We start from the raw sequence: 19,653 nt of genomic DNA, 5'->3' as shown, positions 1-19,653 counted from the left end.
AAGTTGTCAATTTAGGCACATTGCAAAAGTCGTGCCATTTCCAAAAAAGTTCTATCTTCCGGCATTGGAACGCGATTAAAAACTAGTAATGATATAATACATACATAAAAATATTACTTTGAGCGTTAGGAATGATAAGACTAGCATTATCGGTGTTAATAACAACCATATGAGCATTGCACTAAATTAAATAATTAATCACAGTAAATTCAGTCTGTAGAGAGCTTTATGTATGGAATATGACAGTTAAATATTTAATATAACATATAAATCAATTAAAAGAATTAATGACAATTTTTTGGTTAGCACAAAAATTACACTAAACTATGAAGTTACTAGAACAAGACCCCATCAAGTAAAAAGGGGCGGAGCTTAGAGGGGAATGACAGAAGGATTCGACTAAACTATAGTTTAAATTTTCTCATAAACATGTCATGTTAGTTATTGTTATGGAGCTGTTAATTAGCATCAATCTGTTCATCACTTTAAAGTCGATTTTATAATTTTTTGAACTTTAAATTAACGACTTTTTAAATTTTGAATTTAGCAATTTTGTAGATTTTTGAATTTCATATTAACGGTTTTGTAAGTTTTGAATTAAGCAATTTTCTAAACTTTTGAACTTTCGATCAACGGTTTTGTAAATTTTAAATTTAGCAATGTTGCAGATTTTTGAACTTCAAATTAACGGATTTATTTTAAAAAATAACGATTTCTCTTGTCCCTAATTTGATTTGACCTTTTAACAAAAATCAATCTGAAGGAAATTCCCAAACTAAATTAAACATCTTGCAAGAACAACCCGTAAATGTCATAAGAACATGCAGATAAATACCAAGTGTGAACTAATTTAATTAAGAATTTATAACTTGACTTACCCAATTTTCGAGAACAAGTAAACGAGCATAGGAACAACGGGTGAATCTTCATGTCCATAAGTAATAATACCAATTTGCGCTAAACGTTTTCTGAAATATCTTGTATTTCAGGCTAGTTGATCAATTCTCTTTTTACCTTCATTTGTTCCATCCAATCCCATAATAATGTTCATTGAGGTTAGAATTTGTTGTGTTACAGCTGGTGCCATTGAACTTGCATAACACTTTTTGAGCCAGCTATATAGATGCAATTGAAGATAAAAATAAATTATCTAGTCTATTTTCGTAAGTTAAAACAACATTGAATGATGCCCTGTATTGTCCTAAATTATTCATACTGACATTCCATGTGTACCTTACAATCAGCCACAAAACAAAAACAAATTTTAATAGCAGCATTATGAATCAATAAAAATCTTTTATTATTTCAATTTTATCTTAGTAAAGTTTGTTTTACATTCTATTATTATTAATTAATTTACTTATAATTTCAAAAAGGGAGACGAAAAAAAAAATATATTTGAGGTTTTAAAGCTTAAATACATACGTAACATAAAATTCGAAATAGATAAATAGATTTTATTCTTTTTTTGCTATAATTAATCGAGATTGTTCCAAAACTGTTCCATCAATATCTGAGGTATTAACTTAAAAGTACCAATCTTTTGCCGGTCAAGAACTGCCGATTCTCATAAGTCAAAGCCATAACAAGCTGAGAAACGAACGAGTCTTGCTTAGCTTATTCCAACATCTTCTCTTCACAAAAAAATACTTATGCTTGGTACATAAAACATAATAAAAAAATAATTAATAATCTGAGGACATAAGTTAGAAGAGGAAATAACTTTTTTTTAATCTAATATCTTCACTTTCTCATTTTTAAAAAATTAATATTCGATTGGGTTTGGATCTTTTGGTTTTCTTGAATATTTAAGTCCTAATTTGTCACCAATTTCGTCAATGACACTTAATGCATAGTCAAGTTGTTCTTTGGTGTGCGCAGCTGATAAACAAAAACGAATGCGTCCTTCCATGATCGGTGTGGCTGGAAAGCCAGCACCAACTACTGCTATATTTCTTGTTGTTAATGTTCTCACAACGGCACTAAAATTAAAGGAAAATGAAATTGTTAGTGAAATTTTTAACCGTTAGATAGCTTTTTCAAATCTATTTTTGAACTTTGCTTTTCAAAAAATATTTGACCGTTAATTTTCAAATAAATTTTGACCGTTATTTTTCAAATAACTTTTTTCCGTCAAATTTCAAATAATTCATGACCGTTATTTTTCAAATAACTTTTTTCCGTCAAATTTCAAATAATTCATGACCGTTATTTTTCAAATAATTTTTGACCGTTAAATTTCAAATAATTAATTTCCAGGTTATACAAAACTGAACCATAGAACAAAGTATTTCAGAAAGATTGTTAATTAATTATATTTTATCTTCATATCGAATGTGCTATATCAGTGATTATCAACCGACTAATTGAATATGATTCCGATAAAACAGCTTATTACAAATGTCAACAGGACGTACAATTTAAAATATTATGAATTGTTTATATGAAATTGTAAAGAAAACAGAGGAAGGAATTACTATAAACAAGAGTATTTTATGACATAATAATGATAAGACACAGACATAACTGACTTCTCTTTATCTTAAATGCTTTTACACTTCCCACGTGAAAATTATAAAGCATACAATTGTGTCTGATATTTTACAATCCACATTACCTTCTAATTAAGTTGTCAATTTAGGCACATTGCAAAAGTCGTGCCATTTCCAAAAAAGTTCTATCTTCCGGCATTGGAACGCGATTAAGAAAAAGTAACGATATAAGATACATATATAAAAGTATTGCGATGAGGATTACGAGTGCTCCGAACAGTATTATCGGTATTGATAACAACCATATGAACATTGCACTAAATTAAACAATTAATCACAGTAAATTCAGTCTGTAGAGAGCTTTATGTATGGAATATGACAGTTAAATATTTAATATAACATAAAAATCAATTAAAAGAATTAATGACAATTTTTTGGTTAGCACAAAAATTACACTAAACTATGAAGTTACTCGCATAAAACCCCATCAAGTATAAAGGGGCGGAGCTTAGAGGGGAATGACAGAAGGATTCGACTAAACTATAGTTTAAATTTTCTCATAAACATGCCATGTTAGTTATTGTTATTGAGCTGTTAATTAGCATCAATCTGTTCATCACTTTAAAGTCGATTTTATAATTTTTTGAACTTTAAATTAACGACTTTTTAAATTTTGAATTTAGCAATTTTGTAGATTTTTGAATTTCAAATTAACGGTTTTGTTAGTTTTGAATTACGCAATTTTCTAAACTTTTGATCAACGGCTTTGTAAATTTTAAATTTAGCAATGTTGCAGATTTTTGAACTTCAAATTAACGGATTTATTTTAAAAAATAACGATTTCTCTTGTCCCTAATTTGATTTGACCTTTTAACAAAAATCAATCTGAAGGAAATTCCCAAACTAAATTAAACATCTTGCACGAACAACCCGTAAATGTCATAAGAACATGCTGATAAATGCCAAGTGTGAACTAATTTAATTAAGAATTTATAACTTGACTTACCCAATTTTCGAGAACAAGTAAACGAGCATAGGAACAACGGGTGAATCTTCATGTCCATAAGTAATAACACCAATTTGCGCTAAACGTTTTCTGAAATATCTTGTATTTCTGGCTAGTTGATCAATTCTCTTTTTACCTTCATTTGTTCCATCCAATCCCATAATAATTTTCATTGAGGTCAGAATTTGTTGTGTTACAGCTGGTGCCATTGAACTTGCATAACAATGTGCATGACTATTAGCTCGCAAAAATTTAATGAGACTTTTGGAGCCAGCAATATAGCCACCAGCTGATCCAAAGCTTTTTGTAAATGTTCCCATTAATATATCAATGTCTTTTGGATTAACACCATATAAGTCTGTAACTCCGCGTCCATGAGAGCCTGTTGCTCCAATACTGTGGGCTTCGTCTAAATAAATATATGCTCCATACTTTTTCTTTATTTCAACAATTTGAGGCAGTTTAACGATTGATCCTTCCATACTAAACACACCTTCCAAAATAATCAGTATCTTCTTCCATGGCTGGCCGTTCTTTTGTCCATTTACAATTGCATCGGCAATAACTTTATCGAGATGCTTTACATTATTGTGCTTATAAACTTTAATTGTTGCGCCTGAAAGTCGCAAACCAAGAATGATTGAGGCATGATTCTTCTCGTCCGATACAACTAGACATCCAGGTGATAATAAGGATGGCAGATTTAAGGCATTTGTTGCAAATCCCATACCAAATACAATTGCATCTTCAACACCCAAGAATTTTGCTGTCAATTGTTCCAACTCTATATGTAGAGCATTTGTTCCTACAAATTGAGATATTAGAGAAAAATGAGTGAATCGTTAAATGGTGAAATAACTCAATAAGACGTGATATGACTCACAACTGAATAAATAAATGTAATAAACTATTCAAGCTTACCCAATTCCCTGCGTGGATTACACGTAGCGATTCCATATCTTTGAATGGATTTAATTGAATCTTCAGCACATGGTCCAGTCGTTTGTGCAAAACCCAAATAATTATATGATCCGAGATTCAAGCATTTTGTTGTTGTTCCAGTAAACTCAAAAGTCCATCCAAAATCTGGAGTTATTCTGTCTTTAAGCACAACTGTATCAGCCGGACAGCTACAAATTGGTCGATTCCAACAATCCTTTACACGACGATATACGTAACGTAGATAAAATCTCTCAAAGGAATCAAATAAAGGAACATATCCATCACGATTCTTCTCGGTTGCGACTTTAGGTACGAAAAATAATTGATTTATGTAGCCAATAATCATTAACAAATAAAAGCCGAGGTATGTGAGACAGGCGGTAATTAGTGGTGCTTCTTCAAAACTCTCTTTGGATTCATGAATACTATCATATTTGTCTGTTGATACTCCATTTATGTCCTAGAATTAAGTTCAAAGATAAAATACATTAATTTAGATGCAAATAATATCTTTTGACATGAATGTTAATCAACTCGTTTTTCTTTTTTTGTGACATACAAACATAGGGAATGGAATGTCATTAATATTAATGACGGTCATTCATGGATGATAAGAATCATAAAAGACTAATTTCACCGGAATTAATTATAGTTGAGAGTAGAAAAATTGGTGTTGATTAAAATCATAAAGCTATTCTATCAGAACATTGTCATTTTCACGAGATAATTTAATCATAATTAATGTCATTTTTGAAGGCCATTGAGACTATACAGGCCTAAAATTTCATGATTTTTTCGGGGTGTTGCTTATTCTTTTATTGATTTTTCATGAATGGAAATTTCCGTTTTTTTCACATTGATTATCGTACTTACGTGATGTCCATTTGTTAATTTACTTTTAATAGTATTTTTACTGCTAGTATATCCATTTTTAAGGTGTAAACCATTACTTTTTGGTTCAATATCGCTGTTTACAAATTTACGATTCTTCATCGCGCAATCTTGTGGCTTTTTAATCAAGATTTCAGAAACGATTTACTGAAACTCCTTCTGTTTCGTACACCAAAAATGATGGTGAACTGATGGTTACACACTTAAATAAATAAAACAGCGAATTGACTCAAAAAACACTGAGTTTACTTAATTATTTTGAGTGCGTTTAGTAATGGTGAGTTCTGTAAAATAATTCAAATATTTTTTTACCGTTACAACTTGATGTGTAAAATTCTTTTGAATTTGAATCTTTTTCGGCCGTTAGAGATTTGAATATTTTTTGACCGTTATGACTTTTTTAAAACTGAGCTTTTGTTTCTTCAAGTTTTAATGATGTAGACTAATGTATATTTGAGAATATCACCTGAAAACATAAAAATAACAACATAATTTTCCAATTTTTCCCAAATTTTTATTTTTCTCATTTTTCTTTCATTTTTTTTTGAAGACTTATAAAAAATCTTTATTTTATATACAACAGTACACTTTTCATAATCAATTTTCACTTTTTTTCTAACGTTTTTTGACATTTTTTTTGTTTGTTTAAAACAAATATTCTTAATAAATAAATATACGCTCTATTTTCGCTCTAATAATTTTCCTATCTTTCATACCACATTCATAACACATTTTTTCATTATTTTTTTTCTCTCATTTTCATTAAATATAGGGGGAGGAGAGGAAAATGGACTTTTTAAAACTTAATTAGTTATAAAGGAGTTTATGAAAAAAGAGAGAGAGATCTGTTGAATGCCGTTAGCATCATTAGATGATATAGAGATGAAAAAAATATTTCTTTTCATGTAATTTTCTCTCTTTTTTTTTGTCTTAACGAGCGATTGAAGTGAAGTGAATGAGTTTGGAAGAAAATGTCATCATCATTAAGTGCTAAGTACAATTTGCGAAAAAAACATGCTTCACAAAAAAAAAAATATTTTTCATGAGAACGGAAAAAACATCCCGAGTGACAAGTGACACATAAATTGGCCTGTGTGTCGCATGATGGGAATTAAATTGACTTTCGTGTTGCTGTGACTTGAAACACTGATTACTGTGACGTTAATCACATGTTGTTAAAACGTCGCTCACATGTTACTGTGACGTTGATCACACGTTGCTGAACATCGCTCGAACGTTACTGTGATGAAATCGCACATTGGTGCGACGTAGATCACACGTTGCTGTGAAGTAATTCACACGTTGCTTAGACGAAGCTCAATTGTTTTTGTTGCAATACGTAGCATGGCATTTAAGTTGCTTGATGAGATGTTTTTAAGACAAAATTAGTAAATTTTTGTGACAAAGTGAACAAGTTGTTACTTTGTCACATATTGCTGTGATGTAGCACGAATGTTGCTCTTCTGAATGTGTCATCAACGTAGCGTGTATGCAACATTGACTCACATTGAGAAATAAATTATCATTTTCTAAGTTTTACCAAGGCACATATGTAACTCATGCCACATATGCTACTCGGAAATAATTTAGTGCTTTTTGATGAGCAATAAAAAAAAAGTGAAATTGCAACAAGTTTTACCATCTGAATGTGAAAAACATATGTTTGTAATATGGTGGTAATTCAAGCAACTGAACATTAACACCATGCAGTCTAACCCAACAGCGAGAATATAAAGTTTTACTTTAATTTTCTTGTATATTTTCCCATTAAGTTCTCCAGTGGTATAAAAATATTAATCCTAGCATTTCTATAGTTTTTCTTTTTGTGCTCATCAGCATCACTGTTCAGATTAAAATCTTGTTATATCATGACATTCAGGAATTTCCGCCACTCAGCAAAAGAATTTACAGGCTATTCTCATGACGATTTCCGAGAATAAAGCTTCTATAGTTCCTATTTGTGTCATTTATGTGTCACATAGTCGTCGCATAACAAAAATTGTCACTCGGGTGTATTTTTCCTATAAAAATGACACAGGGAAAAGTGGAGAGAAAGGTCCTATGTACGCACAAAGTATATTAAGTACATGCTTATATCATTCTTCATATTTTTTTTTTATCCTCTTGAGTATACATAATTAAAGAGAATGATAAAGAAGGAAGAGAGTGTGAGAGAGAAAGGCGTTAATAATAAAAAGGGTTGAAAAAAAAATTAAGCGATTAATGATAACATGACTTTTGTTGTTAGGTATTTCCATTTTTTTTTTGTCTCTTAAAGGCACAATAATAATGATTTTATCATTTTCTTTATTTAAATATCTCTGAGTTTTTGGGGGAGTCTGGCGTGTATGTGATGAGGGTTATTGGATAGAACATAAAGAATAAGAATGGAAACTAGTTGGAAAAATGAATGATTATAAAGTCGAAAGAATTTCTCTTCATTTAATCCTTTCATTTTAATAACTTGGATAACTTAATATGTTTGATTGGGTGATTTTGGAGTTAATTTAAGCTTTTGTGCAGTGTTAAATAGATTCTTGATTTAATTTTGATGCAAAATAAGTTTAAATTCGTCTAAACTTTCAACTTTTAAAATGAATTTACTTAATTGAACATAGTTGCACACCCCTTTTTGCAATGTAAACAAACATTTAGTTCAATTTTTGAACTCAAGCAGTAAACAACTGCAAAAATCTATCTTAATTTAATTATTAGACATTGCTGCTAATTGCTTTAAAGTAAAACAATTAAATTGGAGCTGAATAATTTGATAACAAAAAGTATTTTAAAATTGCATTTATGAATAATTTCATTATAAGCTTAAATTCTTAGTTTATACTGTTTCAATTATAAATTTAAATTGAATTGCTGTCATAGATACAACTCATAAACAAAGCAATATTCATAAAAATTGAAAACAAAGAGACTCAAAGCATCTCAAAATCACCCAAATGAGACAAAAGTTTCACTCATATGGAAAAATTTTCATTTTTCAATGTATTTCTTTCTATTTTAGAATATGAAAAATGAAAAACAAAACTTTTCTTTCATCATCAACTACAACATGTTATTTTTTATGTAATATATACTTTTCCTATTTTTGCCTAAATAGATCATTCATTCATGAGGATTCCATTTCACTTTTTTAATACTTTATCTAACGTTCATTTAAACTTTTTTTTTTTATTTTTCACTAAATATCATTTCTCTGCTTATGTGATGGGGGGGTTCCTCACAATTTTTATTTTATTTTTTTATTTCATATTTTGTTTTAAAAAAATAAAACATTTTTCTCATCATCATTATTATTATTTTACTCTTCAGGGCTTCATTTATTTCTTTCCTATATTAATATTATTATTATTATTTATTATTTTATATTTCGTATGATACTCAACTCAACATCATCATCTACCGTTTCCGTTAACAGTCTTCCTGAATGCTTCACACAAAAATATGTGAAAGCACAAAAAAAAAAATATAATTTTTCAGCTTCTTTTTTTTATCGTGTTTTTCTATATGCATAGATTTTTTTATATGCCTTCATCTCTCTTCGTCTTCTTCATCTTCTTTTTTTTATCATTTTTATCATCGTATTACATTATTATTATTAGGTATTTCTTTACAATAAAAAGAGGGGGGAGAGGACTATTTCATGTATTTTATTTTTCTGTATACGTGAATCATTCAGCTCTCTAATATGTCATTAAGTACGGATCAGCGTCTATGAAAGTTCAAAAATTATATGTGTGTATTACATTGATGTTTGAATTGAATTTTATGCAATAAAAATGATACAAGTCCGGTTGGTAATTTTATATTATTGTGAGTTTCAAATTGGTGTGGATAGAGGATGAGGATGTGGTCTATATGGAAGTTTTCCCTCAATCCTCATTTGAAATTATTATTCGAGCTTCTCAAAGTCTCTTTGAGGAATTTTGATGCATTTTCGAGATTGAGAATGAGATCGAGACTAGAGGATATTCATCGAAGTCTTTGGGTGTCGATAAATCTCGAGATTGAGACTGAGAAGTTTTGCAGTAGCATTCAAAAATACTAGAACTAGTCATCCAACTAGACTTTAACTTGCCATAAAACTTATTCATTATAATGTATTTTTGTCCACTTAAGGTTGTGGATCTAACAGAGAAATTAAAAGTCCGAATAACGGATATCGAGTGGAATTTGAACCCACATCCTTAGATTTTCTGTCACATGCTCCTACATATCACTGAGCTATCTAAGATTGTTCGACTATATGGCAAAGTGCCGTATATAAATTATGAATCTTTTGAATCTTCTTTATTACTGCATTGGGATGATAAGCCATTGGTAGATCATTACAGAAATCCAATTCTAACAGGTGTGAACTAGATTAGATGAAATCTTGATGGAATTCAGCCTCAAGTTAGATTCACTCTGTCCTATTTAAATATTTTCTGCCTTTTCTATGCCGTGTCCATAACAGATAATGATCATATTGAATAACCCAGCTCGTGAGCTTGATCCTTGTCTGTTCGGGGAACCTACTTTGTGTCACTCAGACAAATTTCAAATGCCCTCTTATAGTCGATTACCAAATGAAATATGCTCATCCCCTGTTACATCCACATCATCCAACACCGGACTTGTCAAATTTTCATCTCAATTCACTCAACTGTGTATGAAAAAGGAAGGAAAATAAGAGAAGAAAAAAAGAAGAAAAATCTTATTCATAAGAGTAGGAAAAAGGGAGGAAAAGGGAAAGGAAAGTAAAAAACGTGGAGAAAGAAGATGAAAAAAAAAAAAATTTATAAGATCCTTAATAATCATTCAATAGCGCAGTCTTTTATGTCTTTTTTTAATCTTTTTTTTTCTTTTCATCGATTTCAAACTTTTTCACTCTCGCCCTCATTGACAAGAGAAGCATGTCTTCTTCTTCTTTAAGCTAAGCTTTTCTCTTTTTATCGTTTTTCAGCTCATAAACTTGATGAGAAGGAGCCGAGAAAGAAGAAGAAAGTTTTTCTGTTATTTATTTAATTTTTATTAATTTTATGGGACAAGCGAAGGCAGTGAAAAAGTTTGAACTCGATGTAAGTAGTTAGTTATTTTCTATCATCATAAAAATGTCAAATCTGCTCTTAAACCTATTTTTTTTTTTGCTTCCTACAAGATTTTTTTTTTCACTAGATTTTTCCACAAACAATCATCACATTTATATTTACGTCATTGATTAGTTAAAGTTTTTTTTTTGTTTCTTCTCTTTTCATCATTTTTGTATTTTTTTGTAGAAAATATATCATAATATAATATATAAAGCTAACTAAGGTCTTTTCTCTGATGCACATATATCATAATTTCCTTTTTAAACACTATCGTTTCTTTACTTCGTTCAAGGGAATGAGACATTTTTATATGCGCAGATTTGGAATTTCTTGGGATTAGAGCTAGTTGCTAGCTGGTTGCTCTAGTATGCAAAAGCTTGTTCTCTAGAGCAGAGTATGGTGAGAGTAACTCACGATACTCTATTAGGATATTTTAAGTAAGCAAGCTTTTGAGAATTTGCTGTTTGTCTGTTAGGGTTGACATTTGAAGCTTGGTTTAAGCTGTCCTAACCATGATCTCTTCTAGATTTTGGTTTATTATATAGTCACAAACAACAAGCTATCACTTACCCATACGATAGGAGTCAAAGAATGAAGGTATGTCTTGGAGCTAGCCTTAGAGAATTGATCATGTATTGCAGATCTATATCATTTGTGGATATATATACATGATTTGTATACCTTGCAAATACAGTTTGAGATCATATAATCGTTGAAATCGAATAGTTAACTTAATTATGTTTTCTTATAATATCAGACTAAGTGGGCACTTAAATTTAGACTAGTGTACCCAATTTAAAAAAAATGTCTTTCATTAGTTCTATTGTTAGCTCAATTTTAGGCTATATTAGGCTTAAATAAGCTCAAAAAGGATGAATCAAGCAGCATTTAATGATCAGTTTCTTAGGCTTATTAAAGACTGGTAAGATTAGTAAAATATATAACACGATGCGCCGTTAGTTAAGCCATGATCCGTGACACACAGCTTTATTGTTGCATCGCTATAAGACTAATGACAGAATTTAACAGCTACGGACAGGTGATGATAGCATGTTGAAAGTGTCTTGGAAGCTATTCCCTTGAATGCTGTTCAAGTGGCTATCATTATTAAATGGACACTTCTTGCTAGACTTTCGTGTGAACAACAACATCTATCTTGATAGATAATTAAGTTTATTTTGGATCAGCTGCACATTCTTGATATTATCGACAAAAAAGTAAGCCAGGTCTAGTATTAAAAATAAGAGACAAAGGTTCTTGAGACCCATTCTTGGGCTCAAGATTCGTATAATTTCCTTTTAATCTTGACCTCGACTTTGAAAATTCGTTGATTCTGGTTCGTTAAAACCCTGGAAACCCTGACATTAGGCTTGTAATACAAAGAACACACCGCTTTGGATCTCAAGGTTTGAACAGTTAGAGCTTACTTTGCTTTAAAGTTGACTCAAGTGTCAATCCAAAACTTCATTTGCTTCAGCGACTAATTTATTATTTAAGACATTTTTTTCTTCATTTACCTAGTCGTCATTGCCAAATCATCTTGCGTTGTTTACCTCAAATTATCATTATCGTACCTTATTTTGCCATAGACGTCATTGAGTCTATTGAAAATCATTTTACTACCTACTCAAAATCATCATAAAAATTTTTGTTAATAAATCACTCCAAGACATGCCAGATCACATTAAATTCTGAATTTTTCTTCATCTTGTCTCACTCTCTGTTGAATCTTTAATGTCAGCATGCCATTAAAAAGTACATAGCCTTTTAAATCCATTTTTCAAGATAGCATAAAACCCTCTTTAACAAAAAGCTTCGTCTTAAATTCCTTTTAAAAGTACATTATTCCATATTCTTGGTCTGTTTAATTTCATTCTTTACCTCCGACCTCCCATAAGATTCATCTACTCATCTTTAGCATTGAATATCCATTCCCTTGCTTCATGATTTTTTATATATATTATTATCATCATACAACATAACAAATAGAACATAAATCGTACGAGAAAATTTATTTTATGACGAAAAAGAATAAAAAATCAAGCACAGTAAAAAATATAAATCTCAGGTTCTCTCATTTTTTTAAAGTATTTCAGCTATCGGGGACTTTTTTTCACTTTTTTTGTTCTGTTCTCGTCTCATGTAAACATATAAAATGTACACAGTAATAACATCAATTAAATTAAAGCGAAATAAATGTTTGTAGCATCTCCCGCTGTAGGTTTTTTTTTTAGTGCCAATATTAATAATTGGGATGTATGTGGATATATGTATGAATGTATGGAGAAGCATAAATCATTGGACAAAAATTCCTCACAATTTTTTTTTTATTTTATTTTGGCACTAAAAAGTTTGGTGTGGTAAAAACTCTATAGTAGTGCTATGACATTCCACTTGATGGATCTAAATTGAATTAAAAATGGACACAAACACATAAAAAAAAAGGTTAAAATTTATGCCTGAAAAAATAATTTTCTGTGTCTCACCGTCTAAATCTGTAGCATAATTATTTTGTATCCGTTTCATGCCTTCATGCTTTTGAAAATTATCGGCTGCATGAGAGTCGAGAAAGACAGGATCCTTTGATGTTTGGACAATTTTTGGCCTCTCTCCACCAACTTGTGATGTTTTCATGCTCTTAAAGTCTACTTTATTCTGTCTTAAGCTACGTCCACCAAATTCACGTGGATCAAACTCTTGAAATGCTAAGTCTTTTTCACGTGTTGATGATGGTTGTGCCTTTAATTTTGCCAAACGTGTCTCTACAATCTGTATGTGCTTGATTATGTAATCTTCATTCGGTGCCAGCTTATGAGCTTCATTTAGACATGCATAAGCCTTTGCCAATAAACCTCGTTCCACATATACCACACACAAATTGTGCAATCCTTGTATGTTGACAGGATCTAGTTGAAGGATTCTCTTATAGCACTATATGAGGAGTTTACATTAAGGCAAGGTATGTATGTGATATGGAATAAATGGAATAGAAAGATACAGAAAAATTTAATTTAAATCGAAAATCAACTCCATTGAGTCTTATGTGAACAAAAAGAGAGCTAGTAAGGTTCATGTAAGGAACAAAACTTTTTCAGCGCATGTTGTTACGTACGTCTCATGTGTTATGTCAGAATTTAAAAAAAATACATATTACATTCACATGATACAATAGACAATCTGACATACTCAGCATGGTTGGTGCAACATGCTATATAATATGCATAAAAACTAGCTCTAAAAATGCATAATATTTAAAATTGAGGACAGAACTTACATGCTCAGCTGCATCAATATCTTTGAGTGTATTTACATAAATATCTCCAAGTAAAATCAGTCCCTTTACATGATCAGGATGATACTTTACAAGTTGATTTAAAAATGGTGCAGCTTCCAATGGTCGATGGTCATCAGCTAACAAGAGTGCTAGATTAAATAGTGCACTTCGAAAATCCTCTTTTATATGAATTGCTCGCCTGAAGTAATGTTCAGCTTCTTCAATGTTTCTATCATCCATTGCCAACATTCCCAAGTTGAAAAAAACTCTTTCATTTTGATCTAATTTCATCATGTTGTGCAGTACAAAAAAAGAAAGATTTTCAATTACAATTTTTTGTTTTGTGTCAGAAAATCTCATTTTGAGATGTTTACAGTACTTACCATCCTTTTCGAGTAGCTTCATGAGTCGTTCACGAGCAATTTTCCGAAGCTCTGGGCGTGCAAGCTCTTGTAATAAAATTGCTGAGTTAAGCAATGCTTGTTCATGGTCTGGATTATATTCGAGCGCTTTATCCAAATACGCTAAAGCTTGTGCTGGCTTATTCAATTCCAAAAACACTACCCCGAGCTGTTGGAATGAAAACAACAAAACAAAAAGGAAATAAAAGAAATGATGATGGAAAATAGGAAAAGTTTTCTCTGATTTCTCATTCATAATTTTCACCATATTAAAGTTAATTTAAAGTATGATGGTAAACTTTTTGAATAAATAAGATGTGATGTAGAGTAGATGGAGGAAGGGCATAATTTTCCAGAAACATTGCCCTGCCAATTTTACTTGTGTGTGCCCTTACTTACTTTTTTGCACATTTTTAAAAAAGGATCGCTTAATAATGCACTTTGGTCGGCTGATTGGCTGGCTGGGTAAGGAACAAGATCTCGGCAACTAGATATTGTAGCTCAAATCAATATCTATGCATGTTAATTAATGACTTTTGCCTATTTTTCATTTCATAAACAGAAACGAAATAATTTTAAAGCGTTGCTTTAGAAAATTCAAATTCTAAAAAATCGTTAAATGATAAAATCCTTTAACATTTATTAATTTATTATAAGAAGTGATTTGAATCTTACTGGATCTAACTTTGTAACCAATTACTGATTACTGACACAAAAATGCGCTGAAGTAGCTCAATAAGGTTTAGTACTTATGTATTATTTTTTTGCTTACGAAAGCATAAGAATGAAAAACTTTTCTTATGGTTTTTCTTTTCTTTATTTCAATGTACGAAATATATATTTATATGTATGACTAAATATGAAGAAGCACGAGGTGTAAGAAGAAATGCGGCATGGAGCAAAAAGTGAAAACTTTTTTTTTTGCTACTTTACTCGCTTTCACTCATTCTTGCTTGATAGAATAAATAGCAGATTGCTGCTTTTCTGTACATTTTTATGAAAAAGTTTATACATATACTCTTTAAATAATTGAAGCTTCTTGAGATAATATTGAGTGAGTGGTAGCATCTTTTATGAAAATTAAGTAAATTTCGTAATTAGCTTTGTGTTCATCTACCTCGGACAGATGATATTGAGTGTATAAGAAGTGAATTTTAATGTATAAAGTTTATGCAAACTTTGTTTTTGAATGTAAAATTTGTTTACTGAACTCATCAAAAAGTAAAAAAAAATTTTACTGAAGTCACTTAAAAATTAATTTAAAATTTTCAAAACCGTTAAAGTCATAAATCAATTCAAAACTTTTAATTCTAAACTTTTTCATTTCCAACCAATAAATATTAAAATTGTCAACATGAACTTCATTTACCATCCCACAATGTTCCTTACGTCCTGACCATTTGCCAAATGCCATACTTTTTTAAAAGTTCATATTTATTCTTATTTTTTTTTTTTGCTGCTCTGAAAAAATCACAAACAGATGTCTAACTGTTCATATTTTTCCATACTATATCTTCACCATCTCTACATCAACATTCCTTATTCACTGATAATGGAAATAAATTACAAAGTTCCATTAGCATAGAGGAGAGGGAAAAACTTTCAGCTGCTGCTACTTTTTCTCCATCTTCTATTTTTCTAAAGTGTTCGAGACAATTGTGCATGAATGAAAATCGAAAAGTTTTCTATTCCTTGACTGCAACAGATTTATGCAAAAATAAAAATGGAATATTTCCACTTCTTTTGATTGTCGCTTTCATGCCATTTATTCATAAAGTTCATTCCAAATGCAACATTACATTCAACTTGTGCTCAAAAAAAGGAAAAAAGTTGAAAGCACTTTTATGTTTTCAGTTTACACGAAAAATATAGAAATCAGAATCGAGTACGGTACATTAAAAAATGTATAAGTTGGATTGAACATAATACTCACATTGTAATAAATATCAGGGTTGGAACTGTCATAAAGTAATGCACGCTCGTAGACCTCTTGTGCCTCTTTCGTACGATTTAATTTGATTAATATATCACCCCTATTGATGTATGCCTGTGTATAGTCACTACGCATTGATATCGCTTGACGATATAGACTGTCTGCCTCCTCTAATCTTGTTGCATTCTTCGATATGAGATTTGCGAGATTTAAAAAGACATTAAGATGATTTGGTGCGATACGTGCTTGATAAGACTCGCCGGGTTTTGCTTTTGGCAATAGACTTTTAGCAATTAAATAAGCATTTTCAGCCTCTTTGTATGACTTTAAATGATTATAAGTTCGTCCAACATTAATCCAGCCGCCAATGTCATCCTTTTGAACTTTTACTGCCGCTTGGAAATAATTTAATGCCTCATCAAATTTACCCTCACTTTCGAGCGCATGCCCAACATTATTGAAAAGCTTTGCATTACGTTTATTCACTCGCAGGCCACTCATGAAAATTGAATATTCTGTTTCCCAATCAAAGTTTCTGGACCATGTTTTCATTGAATGTGAAAGTATGAAAAATGCCATAAAGCACCAGACCATTTTCTTTGAACATTTTTCAGATAGTAGATGAAAACCGTAAGCAACAATAAGACAAAAGCCCATCGATGGCATATACAGTACACGTTCAGCAACGACAAAGCCAACTGGGAAAAATAAATTACTTGCCGGCAGAAATGGAAGGACCATAAATGCCAATCCCTATACATTTTATTTATAATTTTTCATTTTGATGTGTCCGATTCCATTTTTTATGTGTCGTTTTAACGGATATGATGTGAAATGACATGGAAAGAAAAAAGGAGGGGAAAAATATAAATTTTATGTAATTTCCTATTAATTTAAAAAATAGCATCCACAAATCAACATTTAATCAATTTATAGCAGTCATTGCATTTGCTGTTACGTAATGTGGCTGAAATCAATTTACAATTTTTTTTTTTTGATTACGTTGCACGACCTAAAAATCAATGAATGACTGACGAGAATTGATATTTGATGTGAAATAATGTTTGACCATGCAGGGGAGCATCAACTTGGTGGAATTTTTTAGTAATTATTAATTTCAGATGTTGATCTTTTTGGATTGGGGTTTTAAACAGCAATCAGTTACTGTATTAGTGGTGGACAACATGTGTGTCATGGCACATCAGTGTGTGGCACAGTTAATCGCATACCTTGTCAGAAAAATCAAATGTTGCTCATTACTGTACCATATCATCTAATTTGGATACAAAATGAGCATCCATCGATCGAATTTATCAAGCCTAGACATGAAAGTTCGCAACATCAGTTTACTAAAAATCGAAATATAAATCCACAATTTTCCACAAAGTTGATAGTCCCCTAACCACCATCAAAAATCACCACTCTCATAACAATAATGGACACTAATTAAACACCAAATATTACCATAATAAGAACATTTGCTTTTCGTCGATTCTCTGTACTAATTGCAATCCACGAAAGCCACCCAATTATTGTGTATGATAACAGCGTCCATAAATTCCGTGGATCGATGAAGCCCTTAATCAATTGAATTGAATTCATTGTCCAATCGCATACGAGTGCATCGGGAAAGAGTAACAGCCACAAGTTAACTGACACAAGATAATTATAAGTTAGTTGTCGTGTGGGTGATGGTGCAACACTCGCTGGGTTATCGAATCTAGCCAGTTCAAGGAGAAATGAAAAAGAATGAAAAAAAAATTTTAAATGAAAGAAAAACTTTTGCTTGAGACATTTGTAAGTCGATGAACTTAAATGTCGAATGATAATAAAAAGAAAAAAAAAAAAGCTTTCGCTGCTGCTCCTGATGATGGTGATGTTTTGCGCTCAAGCTATTATGAAGCAAAAGTTATTTCATCTCGGTTCTGTGTGTAAGTGTGTATATGTAAAGGAAAATAACCCCGCACACTTATTTCATATAAAAATACTGATTTTTTTTAGAAGAATAAGATGCTTCAGACACTGCTTCTTTTTATTTTCATTACATTTTCATGATATTACGTATAGACACTAGCATTGTGTGCTTGACAAACACAATTGTTGGCAACTTTTTTTCAATAATTAATTTTTACAGTTGTTGAGTGCTTTTGATCAATTGGGCGGGAATGGAAATAAAATTAATTAAATTGTCGAGGAAATGTGAAATGCTGTTTTGTTGACTTTACGGCTTGACAGGTGGCAAACTTGGTTTCATCCAAGATCTCCAAGAATTCATGGTGGCTTCTGGCAATCAGAACTCAAAGTCTACTCAAATTTTGTATGGAAAAGTCGACTTGAGACAGTTCAACTTCATTTAAAATTCAAGTCAACTTTGAAACTCTACTTGGAACTCTTTTGCCAAAAGCTTTCCAACCAAAGCTTCTGAGCTTGCTGAAGAATCAAGTTTTGGACTTAGTTCTGTTTTAAACTTTTTAGTAGAGCATTACGTTCGGAACCTTGCTAAAACTAATGTTCTAGAGAAGAAAGTACACTTCCCAACAACATAGTTCGGAGTGGGACTTGAACCCACTCCCGATGTCTTCTTGATTACATGTCAATGTGTCTTACCTACTGAGCTACTGAGGGATGCTGAAGAGTGTGGCACAATGCTCATTTAAACCTTATTTTTTATATAATGCTCATTGTAATGATCTGTATTGTAACAAGACACAAACCCAAACACATTTAGTGTCTCCTGCAATATAGCTTGAGTCTACATCCAGATAATAATGTCTGTTTGAGGACAAAACCATAAATTCTATAAAAGCTTCAAGCTTTCAACCCTTTAAAAGCTTTCCAAAAAATATCTTCATACATCCACAACTAAAGCATCTCCATCTCTCTGTGGACAGACAATCAACAAAAATTTTATCACATCAAACCATCCAAAAAATTATATTATTCGAAAGCGAGAGCAAATGAAGCTTTCAATTTGCAAATTTATTTAGTATGTTTATATATATATGTGTGCCTGTATATAATCTATGTCAATGACCCCCCTCTCCATCTCATTCTTCGTCAAGCATTCAATTCAATTTCAGTTCCAGTTCCACACTTTTCTTGCCATTTTCACCCGTAAACAATTTTTATTCTTCTTTTTTTTCTTCTTATTACAGGCAGCCATGAAAATACACTTTCATTTATGAATATATATGTATGAGTCTGAATGTGTGTGTGTGTGTGGGTTCATCCACGTATGTACATAAATACCCACACATTTTATTCGAGACAGACTGTAAGGTGACCTTGAAAAAAATAAATGTTTTGGATGGATCAACGTTCGTTCGGAGGATACAACGAGTCAGGCTGTATAAGAAGAATATAAAATGTGAATATAAGGAGCGTATGCGTGCCTGAGATTAATCCACCCAAGAAATATTTTTCTTCTTATTTTCTCCAAAATAAAAAAAAGTTACAAAAGAAACTCTTTCCATTTCCATCGCCGACAACATCACCATCATCATCATCATCATCATCATCAGCAGGCGAAAAACGGAGAGTATTTTTTATTATATTATTTAAACATAAGAAGAGGATATCCTGCCGTGGATATACGGCATTCATATACCAGCCATATTTGAATGACGTAGA

The 19,653-nt window shown here is 31.2% G+C and overlaps 2 protein-coding genes across 2 annotated transcripts in view; both read right to left on the bottom strand.

The window, feature by feature from the left end:
- Positions 1-1,422: 1,422 nt before the first annotated feature.
- On the bottom strand, positions 1,423-5,605 carry lace (serine palmitoyltransferase long chain base subunit). Its single transcript, XM_070643483.1, has 4 exons — positions 5,314-5,605; positions 4,420-4,900; positions 3,499-4,303; positions 1,423-1,982 (listed from the first exon to the last, which is right to left on the bottom strand). Exons 1-4 carry the CDS (start codon positions 5,431-5,433, stop codon positions 1,766-1,768), a joined length of 1,623 nt encoding a protein of 540 aa, XP_070499584.1. The 5' UTR covers positions 5,434-5,605; the 3' UTR covers positions 1,423-1,765.
- A 263-nt stretch (positions 5,606-5,868) lies between these two features.
- Tmtc3 (Transmembrane O-mannosyltransferase targeting cadherins 3) overlaps positions 5,869-19,653 on the bottom strand; it is a 29,860-nt gene continuing 16,075 nt past the window's right edge. The window contains exons 7-12 of the mRNA XM_070643473.1: positions 17,488-17,743; positions 16,024-16,776; positions 14,073-14,259; positions 13,690-13,970; positions 12,902-13,346; positions 5,869-12,818 (exon numbers count right to left, since the gene is read on the bottom strand). Of these exons, the coding sequence (XP_070499574.1) occupies positions 12,796-12,818; positions 12,902-13,346; positions 13,690-13,970; positions 14,073-14,259; positions 16,024-16,776; positions 17,488-17,743 (1,945 nt within the window). The 3' untranslated portion in view covers positions 5,869-12,795. The remainder of the gene's footprint in view (positions 12,819-12,901; positions 13,347-13,689; positions 13,971-14,072; positions 14,260-16,023; positions 16,777-17,487; positions 17,744-19,653) is intronic.

The sequence above is a fragment of the Chironomus tepperi genome, unplaced genomic scaffold (assembly GCF_022539635.2).
Source record: "Chironomus tepperi strain 1889 unplaced genomic scaffold, CSIRO-AGI_Ctep_v1 contig_310, whole genome shotgun sequence".
NCBI classification, from domain to species: Eukaryota; Metazoa; Arthropoda; class Insecta; order Diptera; family Chironomidae; genus Chironomus; species Chironomus tepperi.
Note: the sequence above shows the minus strand (reverse complement) of the source record. Positions and strands in the feature narration are given on the sequence as shown.

What these genes read in the sequence shown, in the direction of transcription:
- lace (XM_070643483.1), bottom strand. Translation starts at nt 5,433, where the DNA reads ATGAAGAATCGTAAATTTGTAAACAGCGATATTGAACCAAAAAGTAAT. An exon ending in AATTAACAAATGGACATCAC is followed by an intron (nt 4,901 to 5,313) that starts GTAAGTACGATA and finishes ACTTAATTCTAG; the next exon opens with GACATAAATGGAGTATCAAC. An exon ending in TACTTGTTCTCGAAAATTGG is followed by an intron (nt 1,983 to 3,498) that starts GTAAGTCAAGTT and finishes CTTTAATTTTAG; the next exon opens with TGCCGTTGTGAGAACATTAA.